The sequence below is a fragment of the Natator depressus genome, chromosome 9 (genome assembly GCF_965152275.1).
Source record: "Natator depressus isolate rNatDep1 chromosome 9, rNatDep2.hap1, whole genome shotgun sequence".
In the NCBI taxonomy this organism is placed as follows: domain Eukaryota; kingdom Metazoa; phylum Chordata; order Testudines; family Cheloniidae; genus Natator; species Natator depressus.
Window position 1 is genome coordinate 75,847,989 of NC_134242.1, and position 19,811 is coordinate 75,867,799.

The window sequence follows — 19,811 nt, forward strand, 5'->3', positions numbered from 1 at the left end:
GCAAAAAACCTTCCCAGGATCTCTGCCAATCTGCCCTGGGGAAAAATCCCTTTCTGACCTTAAACATGGTGATCAATCAGACTCTGAGCATGTGGGTGAGACCCACCAGCCAGACACCTGGGAAATAATTCTCTGTAGTAACTCTACATGTAGGGTCCCATCTCTCGCCATTAGAGATATTTGCTAATAGCAGTCACAGATGAGCCATATGCCATTTTAGGTAACCTTATCACACCATCCCCTCCATAAATTTATCAAGCTCAGTCTTGAAACAAATTAGGTTTTTTGGCCCCATTGCTCCCCTTGGAAGGCTATTCCAGATCTGAACTGCTTATAAGAATAGTATATACAGCATATGCTGAACATTCTCCTTTAATAACATATTTATAAAACCAATTTGTTTGGACTTGACCCTTCCCTGTGGGGTGGTGTCCACCTAGCTGGCGCTGTTCTGAAAGAGACACAGGGACTTGTGCACCAACTTTGCCTCTAGCTTGTAGGCTCTTCCTTGACTTATGAGGAAGTGATCAGAGTAAAACCAAAGCCAAAATAAATGGATTCCAGCACATTTCAGTTTATATAGTTTTATTTATAAAGAAATTGCAGAATGTTGCAGAATTCCAGTGGGTGGCATAAACAGAATGTAACACATTTCCTTGACAGCATTCAAATAGTTACAGTTGCTAACAAATGGTGATTGTATCACACCACAATATAAGATTGGTACATCAGGGACGGCTCTAAAAAATCTATGTGCACTGGAGTGGTCACTGCTGCATGTTTTGGCTGGACCGGACAGGGCAGCAGATTAGCTTTCGTCTTTTTCAGCTTCCTCCTTCTCATCTTCATCGTCTTTCTCCCCCTGGAGTTTTTGGCGAGCAAATTCCTCAATCACAATGTCTTCCTCACTGGAGAGAAGAAGACAGTATGATGAGGCCTCAAAATTGGGACTTTGGTGACTACACACATCATCTGCCTCGGGGTGTGGGGCGGGGGGGGGGAGAGGAGGGAGGGTCACAGTGTGAAAGTCCCAAAAGGGTGAAGTCCCTGCTTAAATAATCAGAAGCATGGAGACAATGTCCACTTTCTGCTGACACCCAGCCTCACAGGACTCCTCAACGCACATGTTCTGTTGAGGAACAGTGCTTCACCTTCTGTACATATTTCAGCCCTGGCCCCAGGAGGCTTGGAGTGCTAATTGGTTAGGACAGTGTAGTGGGGGACATTTACTGAAGGCAATCCACAAGATGTGCTGATGAATAGTAAATAGCTACTCAAGTGGCTAAGACTTTTACCAGCAGAAGCAATGCAATTCTGCTCAGGACATTCAGCTAGGTGTGTGTATGGAGGGGGGAAACCTGCATCTAAAGAGATTCCTGAAGACAAAGTTTTACACAGTGACCAAACAGACAAAATGGAGACAGAGAGACATAAAGAGGATTAGTTACCTCCTTGCAAGAGGGAAATGCAAAATGACACCATGAAACAGAGAAAGAGGCACAAAAAGGAACAGAAGGAAAAAAGGAGAAAATTTAGCAAAACAGGTTCCAAAATTTCAAGACTATAAAGTGATTTGACAAACTGAATGAAGTGCAAGTGGGTTCCGTACTCCTGAGAGAAATTTGAAATATCCTGACTAGGCTCATAGAGAGGCTATAAAGGGCACATTCTTTGCTGTGAGAACACGTGAGTAGCTTATCTAGGTACAGGGAGCTCCTGGACTCTGCCTGTTCCCAAAGTACGGTTCTGATTTTCATGCATTTCTCCAGTGTCCCGCAGCAGCACCTCGCAGGATATAACTAGACACAAAAATGGTCTTTCATGGTCTTGCAACTAAAGATCAAAGTCATAGCTGGTGGACTTTGGAGTGGGGGGATGGATTTGACATTGTGAGATTTCCTAGAGGGGAAACTTGTAAGTGTGGCAATTCCATCCTTGTGTTTTGGCCAGTATAAATTGCTGCCAGCTGGGGAAGTGGGATTTCACCGTTAGAGCCCTTTGGACAGAGTGTTCTGGAGCTAAACAGAATTACCAGGGCGATACAGGACTTTATCTTATGAGGCTGGCTCTCAATATATAATTTATTGGCACATAGTGGGATTTGGTAATAACAATCCTGGTGGATTTGTGTCCTGTTGGGACAGTTCTTGGATGCTTTAGTCATTTCCTACACTAATTACAGTAGCTACAGGATTTATTGCTGTTAAGAATTCAGCCAGTGCCCTCTCTCTAGGGACATTTTGGATTTTGTTTTGGTTACAGTTTCCGGTAGTCCAGTGCCTGGAGTGCAGCTTCCAGCAGCCACCAAGCTTAAGTGAGTTGGAGCCAGCTAAGATTACCAAGGAAGCAACAGCATTGGGAGCGCTGTAGTCTGTGTTCTCAGCTGTGCTGATAGGAGCAAGGGACAGAAATCTCTATCAGTGGGCCATCTACCATAGCAACAGAGCAGGGCATGTATCTATGGAGCCAACTTGGTGACAGCAACTCCCTTCAGAAAATAATAAAGTAACACTGAAATAGGCAACACAGTTTGGATCTGAAACAACAGGGGCCAGTGTGATTTTAGCAAGGAGAAGAAAAGCCAGGAAACCATAAAATAAACAAAATTAAGCTGCAAACATGCCTCTCTTACAGCTTTGGTTTCTCCTCCCGCTATGACAATGCTCATTTTAGCGGTGACATCACATTGTAATGTCATAGTGTCTGTTGTGATGTCGAGAGCACACATTTGTGGGGCCTGAGCCCTATGATGGATCTTTTGGTCCAAGACACTCACAGAAAGCTCCATAACTGCATATTGAAATGGGAGCAGGTTAGATAGTATTGCAGCTATCACCAATGAGTTTATGTAACAGATTTCTTACAGAAAGTGTTGGTATAGAGGCCGAGAAATCTTTTCCTTACCTTGGCATTTCTATAGTCCATTTATAAACACATCGTGGGGAGGCGGAGAAAGATTGAGAGAGACACGCAGAGGTTAGTCTGAAACAGGCATTTCAAAAGGACATGTTCTTACTACTGGGATATTTCTATTGGAAAGACACATTCTGGGGCAAATAACTGACAGGGGTTGTGTGTTTTATCTGCAGAGTTACTGTGGAAGGTCAGTAGTAGACATATGGCTGAGACACCATGCAACCTTGAGAATATTTCTCAGCCTAGATCTCAAGGCAAAGTCAAACCTTCCACTACACTACACACATTGTGGAGTTTTGCGTTTATTACTCAATTCTGCTAAATAAGCATTAAACACAGTTCACAGCTCTCCTGTTACCTGTGTTGTGTTTAGTGGCTCAGACACACAATTGCAAAATAGGACCTTTGCTCCAGCAGAGCATTAGCCTCAAGTCTTGGCTGGGCATTGGATCACCACCCTTAAAAATTTGTCCTCCACTACAAGCCCACAGCATCATGAAGTTGTGATGTCTGTGCCATCACAATGCAGCATACTGGTGTGATGATGAGTTGCATGTTCTGCAAGACAAGTTTGCAGGAAACAAGATGGTCCTGTCAAGATCTGGAGAGGTGGCAAACTTACGGGAGACCTCCCCTGGCACGCCATAGACAGATCATGGCTAAAATGTAAGTGGGAACTGCTCTGACTGACTACAAATTCATTGGAAACAATGGACTCTGGAAAGCATAGCCTGTGCCTTCTTCATATTGTTGATGGTATCATTGGCACACTGTGCAGGACATCATGGGAACCCAGTGATGGGTCAGTTGCAGAAAGTGTGGAAGCTCAGTTTGGAGAGGGAATAATACAAGCCTCTCTCTTTCAGGGTGCATTGGAGCTTCCAGGCCTGGCCATGGCAGAAGGAACAGAGCCACAGAGAAAAGGGCAAATGAACTGATCCCACCCTGGAAAGGCTCTGAGGTTTGTTTCCATCTGGGTTGGGTCTTCTCTGAGCTGAACTGCTTCACCTGGCCTTAGAGATAACTGGTGTCACTAGTGTTTCTGACACCTTCAGGAATATGAATGCATTTCCTCCCTGCTGCTTCCCTAGTGAAAATTGTATTCCAGCGTGATCACTCACCATCAGTGGGCTTTGGGTGCATCAGAATAACAGGCATCTCAACACCAACATCACTGGAAGGAAAAGCACACATCTCTTAAAGGGGAGAATTACACAGAGACAGTTGTGAAGGAAGAGCACAAGAGTATGTTAAATCCTCCTGAACTGATGGCCTTTTCAATGGGCATGAGTACAGGTCTGGCTGTCTCTGCTCAGGCTTGCTTACAGCACTCCGGCAGTCATGGAAACATCCCACAATGCTTTGCAACAATCAGATAATCAAAATCGTAATTAAAACTGATATGTGTTAAAATGTAACTTTTGTGGGACAAGGACAGGATGGGGAGCAGCTGTGTGTGTTTGCATTAGGAACACCATCCAACTCCCTGAATGGTGCTGCGAAATACAGGTCAGAGAGCGGACTGGAGAGAGGTCAGGCTGCAAATCATGGTTTGGGCCAGAAAAGGCCTTGGATTTTCTACTTGACCCACTCCTTCCTCAACTTTGAGTGAAGTTCTCTTAGCACAAGTCATCTGCTGGGTAATTGCACTAACAGCTGAGCAGGGAATATGAGAGCCCAGAGAAGAGGAGCCACCCACTAGCAGGACACAGGAAGGTGTCACACAGGCGGTGTGGGGTTTGACAATCACATCTTCACGCAAGGTGTCTGAAAGTGTGTTTGCATATGTGTGTTTTGGAGGTGTGAAGCTGTGGGGGCGGCTTGATATTCATTCTTGTACAGTGAAAGAAGGATTCATTGTCTCTGGGCCCTGTGCACCATATGATTGCAAAGCTCCGTAAGCAGGGACACCATTCCTGATAGACACCCGTCAATTGACTCATTCTTTACCTTGAAGTGAGATCTCCCAGGATGCTGTGGGGATGAAAGAAAGAACATAGAATTCAACTAAAAAACAGTACAACAAATACAAATGTAATGAATGAGTGGAAAATGTCCCCTTCTGGACAATGAGGCTTTTCATTTCGTGTCACTGTTACTTTGGGCAGGTGAGTGACACCCTTCACAGATCCCTGCTGTCATGGCACCCAGGTGTCCTGTGGTGATGTGTCAAGAGTCCCATACTCTCCACTCCATGATGCAAATCATAAATGAAAATACTGAATAGTACTGGACCTAGGACTGACTCCTGTGGCACCCCATTAGATATGCTCTCCCAGTTTGACAATGAATCATTGATAACTTCTTTCTTTGAGCACGGTCTTTAATCAGTTATGCATTCACCTTATAGGAATTTTATCTCCACCACATTTCCCTAGTTTGTTTATGAGAATGTGGGACATTAGAGAATGTTTGGTAATAAAGTGAGGTGCAGGGGTATAAATGGGGATGTGACCTGGGAGCAAAGGGGTGGGAATCACTGAGAATCCAAGGCTCACCTCTGGAATGGATGCCATGTGGATGACCCAATGCCTGGATGATTTAAGTCAGCAGTTCTCAAACTGTGGGTCAGGACCCCAAAGTGGGTCGCAAACCCGTTTTAATGGGGTCGCCAGGGCTCACATTAGACTTGCTGGGGCCGAAGCCTGAGCCCACCAGCTTCAGCCCTGTGTGGTGGGGCTCAGGTTACAGGCCCCCACCTGGGCATAGGTGCCGATTCCAAAAGGTGCTCCAAAAATTAGTGGGTGCTCAGCACCCATCGGTAGCCAACTCCTCCCTTCCCCGCCCAGCGCCTCCTGTCCACTGGCTGCCTTTTCGATCAACTCCTCCTCCTCTCTCCCAGTGCCTCCCGCCCGTGATCAGCTGTTTCACAGTGGGCAGAAGGCGCAGGGGAGGGAGGAGGGAGGCACGGGGACAGGGCGCACTCGGGAGAGGGGATGGAATTGGGCGGGAAGACGTGGGGCTGAAAGAGGTGGAGTGGGGGTGGGGACTTGGGAGAAGGAGGTGGGTGGGCGCAGAGCGGGAGGTTGAGCATCCCTGGGTCCCAGAGTAAGCTGGCACCTGTGCACCTGGCGCTGAAGCCCTCGGGCTTTGTCTTTCCCACCCAGGGCAGTGGGGCTCGGGTGGGCTCAGGCTTCGGCCCCCTCCACCCGGAGCAATGGGGCTCGGGCGGGCTCAGGCTTTGGTCCCCTCCACCCAGAGCAACGGAGCTCAGGCAGGCTCAGGCTTCAGCTCCCTCCACCCGGGGCAGTGGGGCTCGGGCGGGCTCAGGCTTCGGCTCCCTCCACCCAGGGCTGTGGGGCTCGGGCAGGCTCAGGTTTTGGTCCCCTCCACCCGGGGCAATGGGGCTTGGGCAGGCTCAGGCTTCGGCTCCCTCCACCCGGGGCCGTGGGGCTCGGGCAGGCTCAGGTTTTGGTCCCCTCCACCCAGGCTGGTGGGGCTCGGGCGGGCTCAGGCTTCGGCCCCCTCCACCCGGGGCAGTGGGGCTTGGGCGGGCTCAGGCTTTGGTCCCCCCTCCTGGGGTTATGTAGTAATTTTTGTTGTCAGAAGGGGGTCGCGGTGCAATGTAGTTTGAGAACCCCGGCTTAAGTGTTTGTAGGGTACAGAGATGGCCCCAAAAGGCAAACTAAGGAATCCAGTTATTAAGCTATTTCCCTGGTCAGTACATGTCAGTATTATTCTGATTAGCTGTAGTAGTATTGGGGTAGTGCCTAGGAGCTCCAGTCATGCACTAGGTCACTGTTATGCTAGGTGTTGTTCAAACACACAACTCTTACACCAAAGAGTCACACTCTATGTACCGGAAAGATGCTCACCCTCCTCTGGATACCACTAGGTTGACCTTCACTTTGTAGGACACCAGGATCCCCAATACCTCCTTGTCCATCCCAGGTCTCAGTCTACAAGAAAAAGCATAGAAAAGAGGTCAGAAGATGACCTGGGATGAGAAATGCCATGTTGAATTTGTCACCTGATGATCAGGATGACAGCTACTAAAATAGGTTTAAGCCACCACAACAATGCCATAAAAATCTTATAATCTGTGTCTCCCATAGGGCTCCATCTTGTGCAGAGGGAAGTAGCTGTTTAACTGCACAGCCACAGGGCACAAAGGAAGGGAAGACTAATGTAGCTGAAAGCATGGAGGAATTTGTGGGTGTAGATGGTAATTACCTCAGCTGGAATTTTATCAGGACACTAGGGCTGATGCACCGGCTCTTGGAAAAAGTGTTATGGGATCTTTTAAAGATCATGGTCAGGCCCATGGGCTTACCTCTCACCTGCAAGATGGATCAGTGGGTGTGCAGCCTCATCACAAACGCAACAAATTCTTCAGCATGATTAACAGTCTCTGCTCAAGAAGGTCTTAGAAACAGAGCTGCAGGGACTGAGGCAGGACAGGATCAAGGTACATAAGCAGTGTGTAGAGGCCCAGGACTGGACTAGCAGGAGTGGAGGCTGCAGCTCAAGGTTTGGGTACCTAGGTATTGGCAAGCAGCACTGGATGGTACAAAGTGGGAGTAGTGTGTGGGAAGTGGTTGTCTGGCAGAGACTGATAAGAGAAGCAAAGAGATCGGCCGGAGAGCACTGTGGGCAGGGTGGAGGCCTTTCTCTTACATGGTGGTGGAGGCCAGGTTGGTATCCTCATGTTTGAGCTTGCCGTCAAGTGCTAGGCCACGCTTCTCACGGTTGGATGATAGGCTGGGAGTCACTGTGTAGCTTTTGGAGAAGGTGGAATTGGCAGCCACAGTCTCACTGAAAGGGATGCAGAGAGGAAAGCTCAGAACAGCCACCAAAGTCCCAACAGAGAACAGAGTAGTGACAATTGCAAGTAACCCACTGGAAAGCTAGGATCCTGAGCTGCCTGCTGCTGCACCAGGGAACGGCTTGTGATTATGGACCCAGAGCAGATGTGTCTGGGCAGAGCAAGGCCACAACACACTACCTGATCCCTTCCCCCAACCCTGCTGACTCTATGCCCCAGGAAGAGGAGAATCTCTATTTCCCCCGCCACTCTGCCAAACACAAACGTGCCTGCTGTCTGTATCCCCCGGCTTCTCTGTCTCCTTTTCTCTCTCCCACTTCCTTCTCCTTTGTATTTCTCCTCCCCTTTTCTTTCTCCCTCTTCCTTTGCACAGGAACACAGGACCTGCCAGATTAGATCTGACCTGTGACCCATCTAGTCCACGCAGTATCCTGTCTCTGACAGTGGCCAGCGCCAAATGCTCCAGAGAAAGTTGCAAGGACCCTGCTGTGGGCAGTTGTGTGACAATCTGTCCCCAGGGAAGTTTCCTCCTAGCTCCCAGTGGTTAGACAGTGGCTTATGCCCTGATGCTTGGGGGTTTATATCCCTTTCAAAGCTCTGTTTCTTTTTCCCTATTTCCTATTAGAACTCTGGATAGTCTTGCTCCGCATTGAAACGTCATCTTTCCTGCCTCCTCTCTTTCCCCATCTTTCTCTTCCCACTCCTTGACTCTCTCTCTCTCTCTCTCTCTCCCCCTCACTCTACTGGCCAGCCAAGCCCAGTGATATATGATCTGCTACCTCCTCTCACTTACAGTATCTCTTCTGTGCACACGTTCTTTGTATATTTGTCCAGCGAATAGAGAACCACGTCTGTGATCTGCTCAACTGATCAGAGAGAAAGGGAACACAATGTCTATCGTGGCAATGACATGCCTATCACATAGGATGTTGCACACACTGTCCGTGGCTCTGTACAGAGGCATGCGCAGGAATTTAAATTTGACTGCTTTCGGAGGGGCACATTAAACACACACAAGTGAAAGGTCTGCGTGATCCCCCCCCGGCCCAGATTTCTCGAGACACCCTAGCGGGGATGCCCGGCAGCAAGGTGGCAGCAGCTGCCCTGGCAACTGCACTCTCCGTGTCCCTGCAACCCCCGCCCCCCCCAGGGAGGGAGGAAGCAGCAGGGCGGCTGGCTGCCACCTGAACTCCTCCTCCCCCTCCCCCTCATCCTCCAGCTGCTGCTTCTTCCCCACTGCTGGAGTCCCAGCACTGCTGCCTGCTTTGCAGGCACTCACTGAGGTGAGTCAGGGCTGGAGGCCGAGGCAATGCCTGGGACACCAGCAGCAGGGAAGGAGAAGCAGCAGGCTGCACCTGCAGGGATCAGGGAAGGAGGAGCTCAGCTGGCAGCCAGCCACGCTGCTTCTTCCCTCCCTGGGCTGTAGAGACACGCTGAGATTGGAGGAGGGGCATGCTCATGCTTGCCCCCCTTGTGCATACCCTGTGACACTGCGGCTCTGTAGCATCTCAAGAGGTAGTCCCTTAAACCAGTGGAATAGCAGGGGGCTTCCCAAGGATTTTCCTAGTCATTCCACCGCTGCATTGACAGGTTAGATAAAGTTGGAGCATGACACACGTCGTGCAGGCTTCTGGCCTCAGTTGTTTTACATCTCATCCCTCCCCTAACAGTCTGAGCTCTATGAGGGTGAATGAAACTATTGTGTCTCTAAACCGCATCCCTGAACCATACAAAGTACCTGGTTCTTCCCTCCCATGCATTGGTTTAAAGGAGGTATAACCCCACTGAAGTCAGTGGAACTACACTGGTGTAGAACTGGTGCAAGTGAGAGGAGAAGCAGGCGCAGGGATTTACTCTCTGAGCCTGGGAGAGTGGGGAAGAGAAGAGGTGAGGCATTCGGCCTTGTGCCCAACCAGCAGAGTTCACCTACTGGGCCCATGTGCACACTTATTTATAAAACCTGACTCTCACAAAGGTGTTTTAAAGGTCTGCCCCAGGGTGTGGGGCATGAGCAAAGTGTAGGGCAGGGGGCAAAAGGAAGAATGTGGGGCACAGGAGGTAAGAATGAAGCTGAGGCCTGAGGGTGTGCACCATGTTCTCTCTCACCTGATATTTTAATTTTCTTCACAATCTTGTTGGTGGTGTTGTTGATATTAATATTGACAGTGATTGGGTCTCCATGGTAATAGATCTGCAATCACAACGGAGCTGGTTACACTGCGCGCTAACAGGTGTTAAGGAAGTAGCCAGATACTATGATGATGGGCACCAAAGTAAGGACCTAAATAGATAAGTAGAAGTTGAGGCACCATGGAAAGAGAGACCTGTAATAGCTAGGATGCAGGGACCCAAGGGAATGCATATGCAATGTGCACCAGGACCTCTCCTCTCCAAGAAGGGGACAGCCCAGATAGGAGGGGGTCCTTTGTCTTCTTGGGTCTGTGGAAAGGGTCTGTTTCCAAGCACTAGAAATACAGACATAGAAGAGAAAGTTCCAGCCCAACTAAACTCCTGAGGATTCACCCCAGGGTAAAGCATGTCTTAAAAAGTACAGGCTGGGATGAAGCCCCCATATTTATTGGCAAATGAATGATGGATGCTGGAAGGCTGAGAGGCACAATAGGTCAGGAGGCTGGAATGGATGTGAGATCCTCTTCTGGAGCCTCAGTTTCACAGCTGAGCATTTCTGCTGTAATCAGTCTCCAGCAGCAAAGGGAAAGACCAGCATGTACCAGTCTGTGTGGGACAGGCCCTACTTGCAAGAGTACACGGGAGAGACTCCATACAGGGATACAGACCTCCTTATCCAAGGAGGCCTCAAGGTGTAAGGGCTTGTCAGACATCATGAATTGCCTGGTGGTCTCTGACTTTGGTGCTGGACCCGTATTTACTGGGGCAAACTGGACCTTTCGGATCACCAGTCGCACTGAATTCCTGCAGGGATGAGAAATGGCCAGGCCTGTAAGCACAGAGACATTGGGTCTGTCCCAAGGGGTCCCACATATAACCTACCCTTCTCCCCCAGCTAGATCTAAAAGAATGGAGGAAAATGTCTGTTTGCTTAAACAGATGGACACTTTTATTCCCCCGCCCCAGGGAGATGCATGGGCAAACCAAAGTATGCTCTTAAGAAGCATCAGAAATGGAAACAGAGGCTGGCACCTTGAATCAAAAAGCATGAGGCAGGGATGATGGAGGCTAAAGCCTGTGGCCTCCATTGGAAGTATAAATCGAGGGCTGCTCTCCTGCAGGGATTTGGCCTCAGGGGAGAAACTTGGTTCTTTTGCTTTAGGGTGATGGGGGAAGAAGGGATGCACTGGAATTACCTCTTGTGAATTTTCTCCTCCAGATTTTCAGCACAAAATCCTTTGACCTCAAAGTCCACACCACAAGCCTGAGGGAAACACAGATGGTTACAAGGTTATTGTGATAGGCCTCAGGGTGGAACAGGGCCCCTTAACTTCCATCAGGGATAATAAGTGCTGATAGTTACATTTATTCACCTCCTTTCCTCATCACATCAGTGTGTATCATCAACCTCTCTGAAGACCCTGTCTCTGCATGAAGCAGCTGTGCTACCTCCCTCTCAGAGCTGCCCCCCAGCTGGCTGTACCACAATGGAAGCAGCTGTGATTTTTGGAGCCCTAAAGTTGGGGCAGGTTGTTGGAGACAGATTCTTAATTCATCCATCCACCTCTTTGTCTTTCTCTCAGGTCAATGATAGGTATGAAATGCGGAACCCAAGCTCACCTTTCCAAGATCGTCTGGTCCTGGCTGGAGAGTGACTGAACAGGGCAAGTTGGTTGCCATCTGGGGGAAGAGAGGAAATCTTCACCAAGAACACCAAACCCAACCCAGCAGAACAGCACAATCAGAGCTCAGGTTCCCCCTCACTCACTGTAATGTCTGACTCCAGGCTAGTGACCCCTGGCACCGAGGGGTGTCGGGATGAGAAAATCCCTAGCTTCAGTCCCCTGAGGCTTGGGGTTTATGGTGGGATAGATGTGTCCCTGGCAGATATTTTGGTAGCAGCTCAGAGTTCTGCAGGTGAGTTTCCTCTTCCATCATGGCTATCAGCTCAGATAAGGAGTGTGCCTGAGGATTAGTTCCCTAAGGCATAAATGGAGCAAGGAACTTCACACACACACACACACACACTGCACACCCATACACCACATCACTGTAGCAACGCATTTGGGGCCCCGTAGTCTCTTTGTACTTTCTTAAGCCATTGTCTATGACATGGGTTTTATGTCTGTCCATAGGAAGCTTCTGTTCAAGCTGATGCTGGTGCTGGTTCTGCCCCAATCCCTTACCCAAGGGACAAAATCTCAAGACTGCTCCCCCAGCAATATGGCAGCACCTTTGAGCTGATGTAGCTGAGAAGGATACTACTATGAGTTACCTCCTTAACTTAGTTGCCACTGATCCTGGATCATTTGTTGGGGAGCATGAGAAGTGGCCATTGCTTCACAGCTCCAGAGAGACGGTGCATAGCAAGAGATAATGGAGTGTGTGAATGGAAAGAGCCATGTGTGTTAGAAGTTCCTACCTCGAAAGTGAAGGGGTAAGCATGCTCGCCCAGCTTCTTCAACAGCTTTTCCTGCAAAGGAGTGAGGGAAGTTGGTGTCTGTTCTGGCACAGGAGGATAAATCTGAGTGGTCAGGACATAGAGGTCCTTCCTGAAGGTCAAGCCAATGACATCCAGGTCGTCTCGGCCATAGCGGAATGCACAAGTCAGGATCACATACACTGGGGCCAGTGCAGGACAGATGGAAATTGAAAGAGAGAAAAGAAGATGAGCAAAAGGAAAGAATGGAAATGAGGAAAGGGCAGGTGGAGGAGCAGGACTGAGACAAGAGAAGAGGCCATGTTAATGACTCTTCAAAGTTAAAAGCAGTTTCTTTGTGCAGGCAAAAATCTGACCCAATTATCTAGGGCTGGGTCTCTAAAGCCCAGTGGAAAGATAGAAAGATCCATGAAATCCTTCTTCAAGCCTCTGGTAGCTTCAGAATCAGTACCCAAGACAGAAGAGAAGAGCAGAACACAGAGACAGTCTTTCATCTCTGGCTCAGGAAGGGTTGCTTTGAATAGGGAGACTGGTGATCACTAGGCACTTTAACCTAACTACAGTCACAAGGCATATCATAGCCTCAACATTTGCATCTTATTGCTGCAGAGAGTTACCTTTTCTATCCTTCAGATACTCTGGATCAATCAAGACAACACCATCTGCAAATAAGCACAAGAAGTGCAGGTGAGCTCAGCCTTCACAACAGGTGGGGCTGCAAATGTTCTTTTAAAAATGTACTTTATCCATAAATTTAGTCAACAAAAGTAGCTCCTTTCTCCAGCTGCAGAGACATTAGCCCATCCCATAGGGAAATTGCATGTTGAAGAGGTGCTACCACTTCCTAAAATACTTCCAAAACCATTTCCATGTAGTGATCAGTTTTCTCCATATACAGACCTGGCTGACCTCCTGGGTACGTACTCAGGCACGCTGCTCATGCTGTCATGGGCACATTTCTATTTTTAGTGTGCTAGCTTGAGCAGAGCTAGTGCGTGTCTGTCTACCTGCTCCTAGAGGCTAGATTTTCTGCTTCTCCCACCTTTGTCTTATGTTACAGATATTTGCAGGAAACCAGAATTTTTGCTTCTCACAAGTCTTGCTTGCTCCTCTTGCTTATTCCCACTGAAAATCACCGACCACTGGAACATATGGAGCTAAGCCATTTTACACCAGCTGACAATCTGGCCTCACAAAACTTTTGTTTGCAACATGACAACCAGCTACATAGCAATCAGGTGCCGTGTCACATGCAGAGGATACTGGCTTGCAGAATGGGATGGGGACGATAACGTCACTCACCTACAGGTTCCACAGAACCTACATGGTCCACAAAATCTCTCTTCCCCAAGTAGATGGATAACTGGAGGCAGCATGAGGGGAGGAAAAAAAAAAAAAAGAACAGCAAAGAAACAGATTGTTGTTCTTCATTTGACCAGTGGAAGTTTCAAGTTTGTAGCCGTGGTTGGGATCATGGAATGGAGATCTCTCGATACTGTGATTATTCAAGTTACCAGAACAGCCATCATTACTTAGGGACTTCATTATATTTAAAAATGCCAGGTGCATCAGAAATAGAGTAAGAGAGAGATTGAAGAGGGTGGGATTCCCCACAATGTACCCCTGGTAGATTTGGAATCCCCCTAGCATGGAGTCTCTGACACACATGTTCCTGCAAGTCTCTCTTAGTAGTGCCTGAATAAATCAAATACAATTTAGTTCAACAGGTAAAGTGTCCTGGGATACAAATTTGCATGTGTCTGTGTTCTGCAGCCCCCCAGGCTTGCCCAAGCTCAGCAGGTATTTACCTTCCCATTGGGGCTGGTCTTCTTAAAAACCCTGCAAAGGAAACAAACACAAAGGGGTTGGGAAGGTCTGGGAAAAGATTGAAAGTCCCTGCAGGCTGGCCTCTGCCTAAGTGCTATGTTCAGAGAAAGGGAGGAGAAGGGGAGTCAGTTCACCTGGTAGTTAGGAGGAAGTCGGGGAGCGAGTCTGAGTCTGTAGCCAGAACTCTCAGCTACAGAGGAGTGGGCATGTGAATTCAGGATCTTTGGGGGTTCAGTCCCTTGCATGGTCAGACCCCAAACTGAGCTCCTGTCTGTTTCTGCCTGGTGCAGACTCAAATGGCTGGGGAGAAGGGAGATATCATATGCCCTGAGCAATCTGTGCTGTGGATTTCTCTGCCTACTATCATGAGAAGAATATTCCTGGTGGGGAGGAGTGGAGGACATACTGTTGCCACAGACCATATTTTAAAGGCTGGGGAGGAAAGCAGGGAACTGCAATGTGAGAGTGTTAGCTAGTGAACAGCTCCTGGAGTTAGGGAGACCATGTGTATATATCTCCTTTCACTGTAGAATATGGTCAGCCAGCCAGGCACTGGTCCTGCTCCTGTCTCAGGTTTCTCAGGTAGGCCTGCTGCATTTCCCCAATTCTCTCTAGCTGCTGGCACTGGGGAATGGATTTCTCCACAGGACAGGGAGCTACTGTTGCCAAACACTCAGTCCTGGTTTGCACTTAGGTCAACAGGTGCTCAGGGATGGGGAAAATCCACCCAGGTGAGCTATGCAGACCTAACCCACGGTGTAAATGCAGCTGCGGAGGTGATATTCCTACAATGACAGAAAAACCCTTACTGTTGCTGTAGGATGCGTCTACAGTACAGGTTATGCCAGTCTATCTATGGCACCATAACTGTGCTGCTGTAGTCCCCGTAGTGTAGACATGGCCTTAGTAATGCTAAACTCTGATGCTTTAGCATATGCTGTGGGGCAAGTTCCTATTCCAGTTAGACATTATCTGCAGTCAGGGTAAAAGGCTACATGGGCTCCCAATGCTCCTATTTCCTTGCATGAACTGATCACCCAGTGGTGAGGAGACAATCCCCCATGTACATAGATGTGGCTGCATATGCATACAGACACCGCTCTCATCAAAAGAGACTGGATTTGGGACCTTCAGCAACAAAGTCAAACTGCTTGATCTATGAGATAGATGCAGGGTTTATAGTCACTGAGCCCAGCCACTACACGTGAACACTGCAGCACATGTGACCTACCACGAGGGTCGGTTTTTTGTGATGGTGGGGTTCCTCCTCCTTTAACGTATCAAGAACTGGCCGCTGCTTGGGCCAGGACACTGGACTTAATGGACCACTGAACTGGTTTGATTTTGGCAGGAGCTGGGACACTTGACTGGGTTGGAAGTTCCTCTGGTCCTATGTCCATCTGGCTCCTGGCCCAGACTCTGGAGGATTAAAGTCACCTTGGACATCCTTGCCAGCTGGAGGCTGATGCTAAGGAGCTGATAGTGACTTCAGTGTCAATTCCCATTACCATAATCCCACGTTCCCTTTCCATCAAGTCTAACATTAAGCACCCAGCTTCCTTCAGACGCAGGCTTTGTTCTGGGCAGGATACAGAGTGGGAGAGCTTGCATAATGCCAGCAGATGGCATTGAATATGCATGACAGAGAGAGGGATGGGCCACCAAAGCCAGGCAAAGTCCTGTCACCCACTGCTAAACACACGTGCATGAGACTCCTGACCATCCCTGGAGGATGGCACATCCCAGTCCCACATCGAGAGGGAGCAAAAGGCAACATGGGCTGGTTGCAGGACTGTCCCCGGAGGGGGCTGAGGCCTTCAAAACAATGGGCATTTACCCCATTCCATCCGATCTCTGCAGGGTATGGGCTGCCTCCACTAGGGCTGGGGCGAGCTAACACAGTGTGTTTGGGGTCCCCTCTTTCCTGTGAAGGGTGCTGCATGTTGGCACTCTGCAGTGCCCCAATCCAATACATAGTGGGAGAAGGAAGAGGAAGACATACTTGGAGCCGTCTGACATTTTCAATCAGTCGCTGCACAGCAGGGGTTCTGCAAAAGGAAGCAAAAGAAAACAATCAAAAGCAGGGTCTTCAGAGAGCCCTTTAAAATTGTGGAGGGGGGGCATAGATTTGTGCTCCTCCCACCTGACCCTCCTCTTCCCCTCTCAGGCGCCCCCTTCCCACCAGCAGCCTGACTCCCCTGGCCCATAAGCCCTGACACCCACCCCCTCCAAATCTGAGGGAGTGGTGCGTGGGGTCACAGCGCCACTCAATGGCATGGCCATGGCATGGGCGGCGCCCTAGTTCCTCAGCCTAGCGTCACCAGGGTGAGATATCTAGGAGCCCTAGTTCTCACAATGACAGGTCTAACATTTGATGGGACACTATGATATTAGGATAGGCCAGGGCCTTCCTTCAGCCTGGGGTCTCAGGCTATGGTCTCACTGGTTCTTTCGTACGTCTCAGGACAGCAGAGGAACAGGCTATGAGTGGGGTTAGGGCATTCTGTTTCCCAGCCCAGGTTTGCTCCTGATTCCCTAAGGACTTGGTGGATGTGGCTAGGTGCATGCAGCACTGATGCAAGTTTAACTGTGGTTCGAGGCTACCCCCATAACCCAGATGGGAACAGACCTAGCATCCAACTCTTCCTCTATCACACTGGAAGGCAGCAAAGAAAATGAGGGTCAGAAAAGACGAGAGTGATGAGTAGGGCAGAACAGATGTTAGAAGGTGACAGAAGAACCATTTCAGACCATCCTGATGGCAAGTGACTGTTGAGTGAGCATCTGTGGGGCTGGGAAAGGGGGATGAATGAATGAAGCTACTAGAGGAGCTAGCATTTTACGCAAGTCCTTATCTGCAAGAAATTTGCTATAATGACTTGTTAGGAGGAAGCTGCTGGTTGCTATATTGCCAGTCCTCTATAAAGGGAGCTAGGAAACCAAGCTTAGAGCAGTCAAGACCAATGCATATTCAAGCCACTAATTACATACAACCTCCCAGGAAGGGGTCTTTGAACAAGGACAAAGAGCTGGCTTTCCCCATAAGAGAAGTCCCTTCCTGAGGTCCTAGACTCTTCTGACAAGATACAAGTAACTCCCATGGGAGCTGTGGGGGCTCAGCACCTCTGAAAATTAGATCCCGCATGTCTTAAACTGGTTGCCCAAAAGCTGAAGCAGCCAGAAATAGGGCCACTTCTGAAATTGTTGTCCTTACTCTCTGTACCGCGGTTTCCTCAGTGGGCTTGTCCCTTGTAAAAATAGGATAATAAGCTGATCCCACTTTGTAAAGTGCTTTGAGATCAGTGGATGGAAAGTGCTAGTTAAGGGCTAAATATTATTAATTATTATTACTCTGAGAATGCACAAAAATAGGGCAGGTAAGATCCATCTCATGCTGCTGCTATGGGAAATTATTTCTCCTGTCTCTACCCCCACATCAGTTTAATGGGAATGCACAATTGCCACTGTCATTGCTGACTAGTGCTTATCACTATACACATACCCAGGAAGACACAGTCCCCTCTCCCCAAAAAGCTCACAGTCTGCACAATGGGCTTTCCTATAATTCAGCCTGTGGGAAATGAAAATACCATTCTGCTTTGAACATTTCCATATTTAACCACTTCTGCCTCTACATCTGTCTCTCACCATTCATGAATCCATCATCTCTCTCTTCACTCTTTACATAGCTAGTATGGGGACTGCTTTTGCTTTTACTGAAATCCATGAAAACCCATGGCTTTAGTGGTGCAGGGCCAGGGTCCCAAAGTCCATTCCAGGGGTGTGCGAAACCCAGGTCAATTCCCGGGACCGTAGATATCCAGTTCCGTTTCCTTCCCTCTGTCCCAGTGAATGGTCTGAGAGCATAGACTGCCATAGTGATCATTAATCATCAGAGACAATTCAGGTAAACCCTGCACTGTAGCGTTGTGCCAACATGGAGTGGATTCTGGCTTCGCCCTGCAGTCAGGGGACTGCTCAAGATCTTGTCATCATCTGAATGAGCTTTACTTTATCAGTCTTTGCTGCCAGAATTACACTTGTAAACATCTCAGTTGTAATCAGCTGATTTGCGGGGAGCTTATCAGGGATGAGCTCAGCATCTTAAACTTGGATAGCCCTGCTTAAGCCAGGTGGGATAGGAACCCAGGCAGAACTGCTAAGTTGGGCGGCACATGGGCAGAGCTTTTTTCAGTGTAATTGAAACAAAACCCAGGAGAAAAAAGAAATCAGAACTCTGGGGGAAGAGGGATGAGCCCCCTTCTGCCCCATTGGGAGACAGGTAATTAATCCTAACAGCAGACTGTGTCTTTAATGCCCTGTGGAAAAGCTCTGGGATTCTGAAACGCTGGGCATCTGCCCTAGCTAGACCTCAGGAGCAGTAGCAGGCAGATTACCCTGAGTCAGAGAAAGAGGGAGCAGAGGAGGATATTATGGGACTCATCCATTCCCCAGATGGAGACAAGGCAGGTCTATGGCAGGATGTTGGTGGTGGGATGTGGTGGGAATTAAAGAAGAAAGTGGAAGGAGGAAGCCAGAGAAGAAAGGAGCTGAGTCCCCTCCTATTTCTCCTAAGGCTGTTGTGAGGAAGGGTGCACTAGGGATTTGGAGACATATTATGGCTTGGTTAGGATGGGGCATCTCCTACTCTGACATATTAATACTTCTGTTCTCTGGTTTCCAGCTCAACCACATGCAGGCTCCTGGGTTCCCTGGATAGGGTTGGCAAAGTCCTTTAGTGTCTCAGCAGGCAGGCAGCCCTCTTTTAGCCCCCTGTGGGCCAGAAGGCGCTACCCACCTATATAGCCGCTATTGAAAAATTAACATTACTGGTCCTTAGCGCTTTACAAGACCTAGAAGGGTCCCTGCCCCAGTGAGCTCATAACGTAACCAGACAGAGTAACTGACCTTCCCCCAGAGTACTGGATGTGAGGGACAGAAAAAGCCTCTCCCTCTCCCAGCCTGAGAAAAAGGGAGGTAGAGAGGTCTTACCTGTGAGATGAGTGAACAGAGCCCAGCTACTCTTCCAGCCCTTTCTTCTATAGCCAAGTTACAAGGAGGCTTCTGCTCTCTGCTTGTAGGCTTCTTATAGCTCCTTGCTAGTCCCTCCCCTGGAGGCTGCTCTTGCCAGAGAGGCTTTGACTGGAGATGTGATTTGTGTGTGTGTGCATATTGTAGGGGGAGTATTTCGAGGCTAGAATCCTATTACTTTATTAGTTGAGGGACTTTTAGTAAGTAAGAGTGGGCTATAAATAATGCTTCTGCTGGAGCCCTGAGAAAGCAGATTAGAGAGCTTGGTAGAGCAGGCTTAAATCCTGATGATGGTACTGTAATTAGGATGGATGCTTTGCTCTTGCACATCGGAAGTTAGCACAATGCTTGGAGCCTGTTTCCACAATCACTGCACTGCTGCAAAATCACACCAGGTCATTAGGAGACTTGGTTTGAGACGCTAGCAGGGCGAGGTGTAACGAGGAGCCCTGGGAAGACATTAGAATGGGGAAGCTTTGTGGTCAGGGCCAGCTCCAGGCACCAGCTTTCCAAGCAGGTGCTTGGGGCGGCACTGAGAATGGGGCGGCAGTCCGTGTCCCGCGGCGGCAATTCAGCTGCAGCTCTGTCGCTCTTGCGGGGGCAGTGGCAATTTGGCGGCAGCTCTGCCGCTGTTGCAGCGGCAGCAATTCGGGCGGCGACTGCTTGGGGCGGCAAAATTGGTAGAGCCGCCCCTGTTTGCAG

At 48.9% G+C, this 19,811-nt stretch overlaps 1 protein-coding gene across 1 annotated transcript; it reads right to left on the reverse strand.

Annotated features, from left to right (window-relative positions):
• Positions 1 to 737: 737 nt before the first annotated feature.
• ARR3 (arrestin 3) lies at positions 738 to 19,161 on the reverse strand. Its single transcript, XM_074963131.1, has 17 exons — positions 19,071 to 19,161; positions 16,081 to 16,126; positions 14,060 to 14,090; positions 13,554 to 13,614; positions 12,869 to 12,913; positions 12,234 to 12,433; positions 11,432 to 11,491; positions 11,008 to 11,075; positions 10,480 to 10,615; positions 9,788 to 9,872; positions 8,475 to 8,547; positions 7,534 to 7,671; positions 6,732 to 6,815; positions 4,867 to 4,890; positions 4,038 to 4,090; positions 2,044 to 2,053; positions 738 to 908 (listed from the first exon to the last, which is right to left on the reverse strand). Exons 2-17 carry the CDS (start codon positions 16,095 to 16,097, stop codon positions 809 to 811), a joined length of 1,185 nt encoding a protein of 394 aa, XP_074819232.1. The 5' UTR covers positions 16,098 to 16,126; positions 19,071 to 19,161; the 3' UTR covers positions 738 to 808.
• Between the last annotated feature and the right edge of the window lie 650 nt (positions 19,162 to 19,811).

Excerpts from the sequence above, each read along its gene's own strand:
- ARR3 (XM_074963131.1), bottom strand. Across the intron at positions 8,548-9,787 it reads GAAGAAAATTAAAATATCAG|TTGAGCAGATCACAGACGTG; the intron begins GTGAGAGAGAAC and ends CTCTCTGATCAG. Across the intron at positions 6,816-7,533 it reads AACCTGGCCTCCACCACCAT|ACTGAGACCTGGGATGGACA; the intron begins GTAAGAGAAAGG and ends TTTTTCTTGTAG.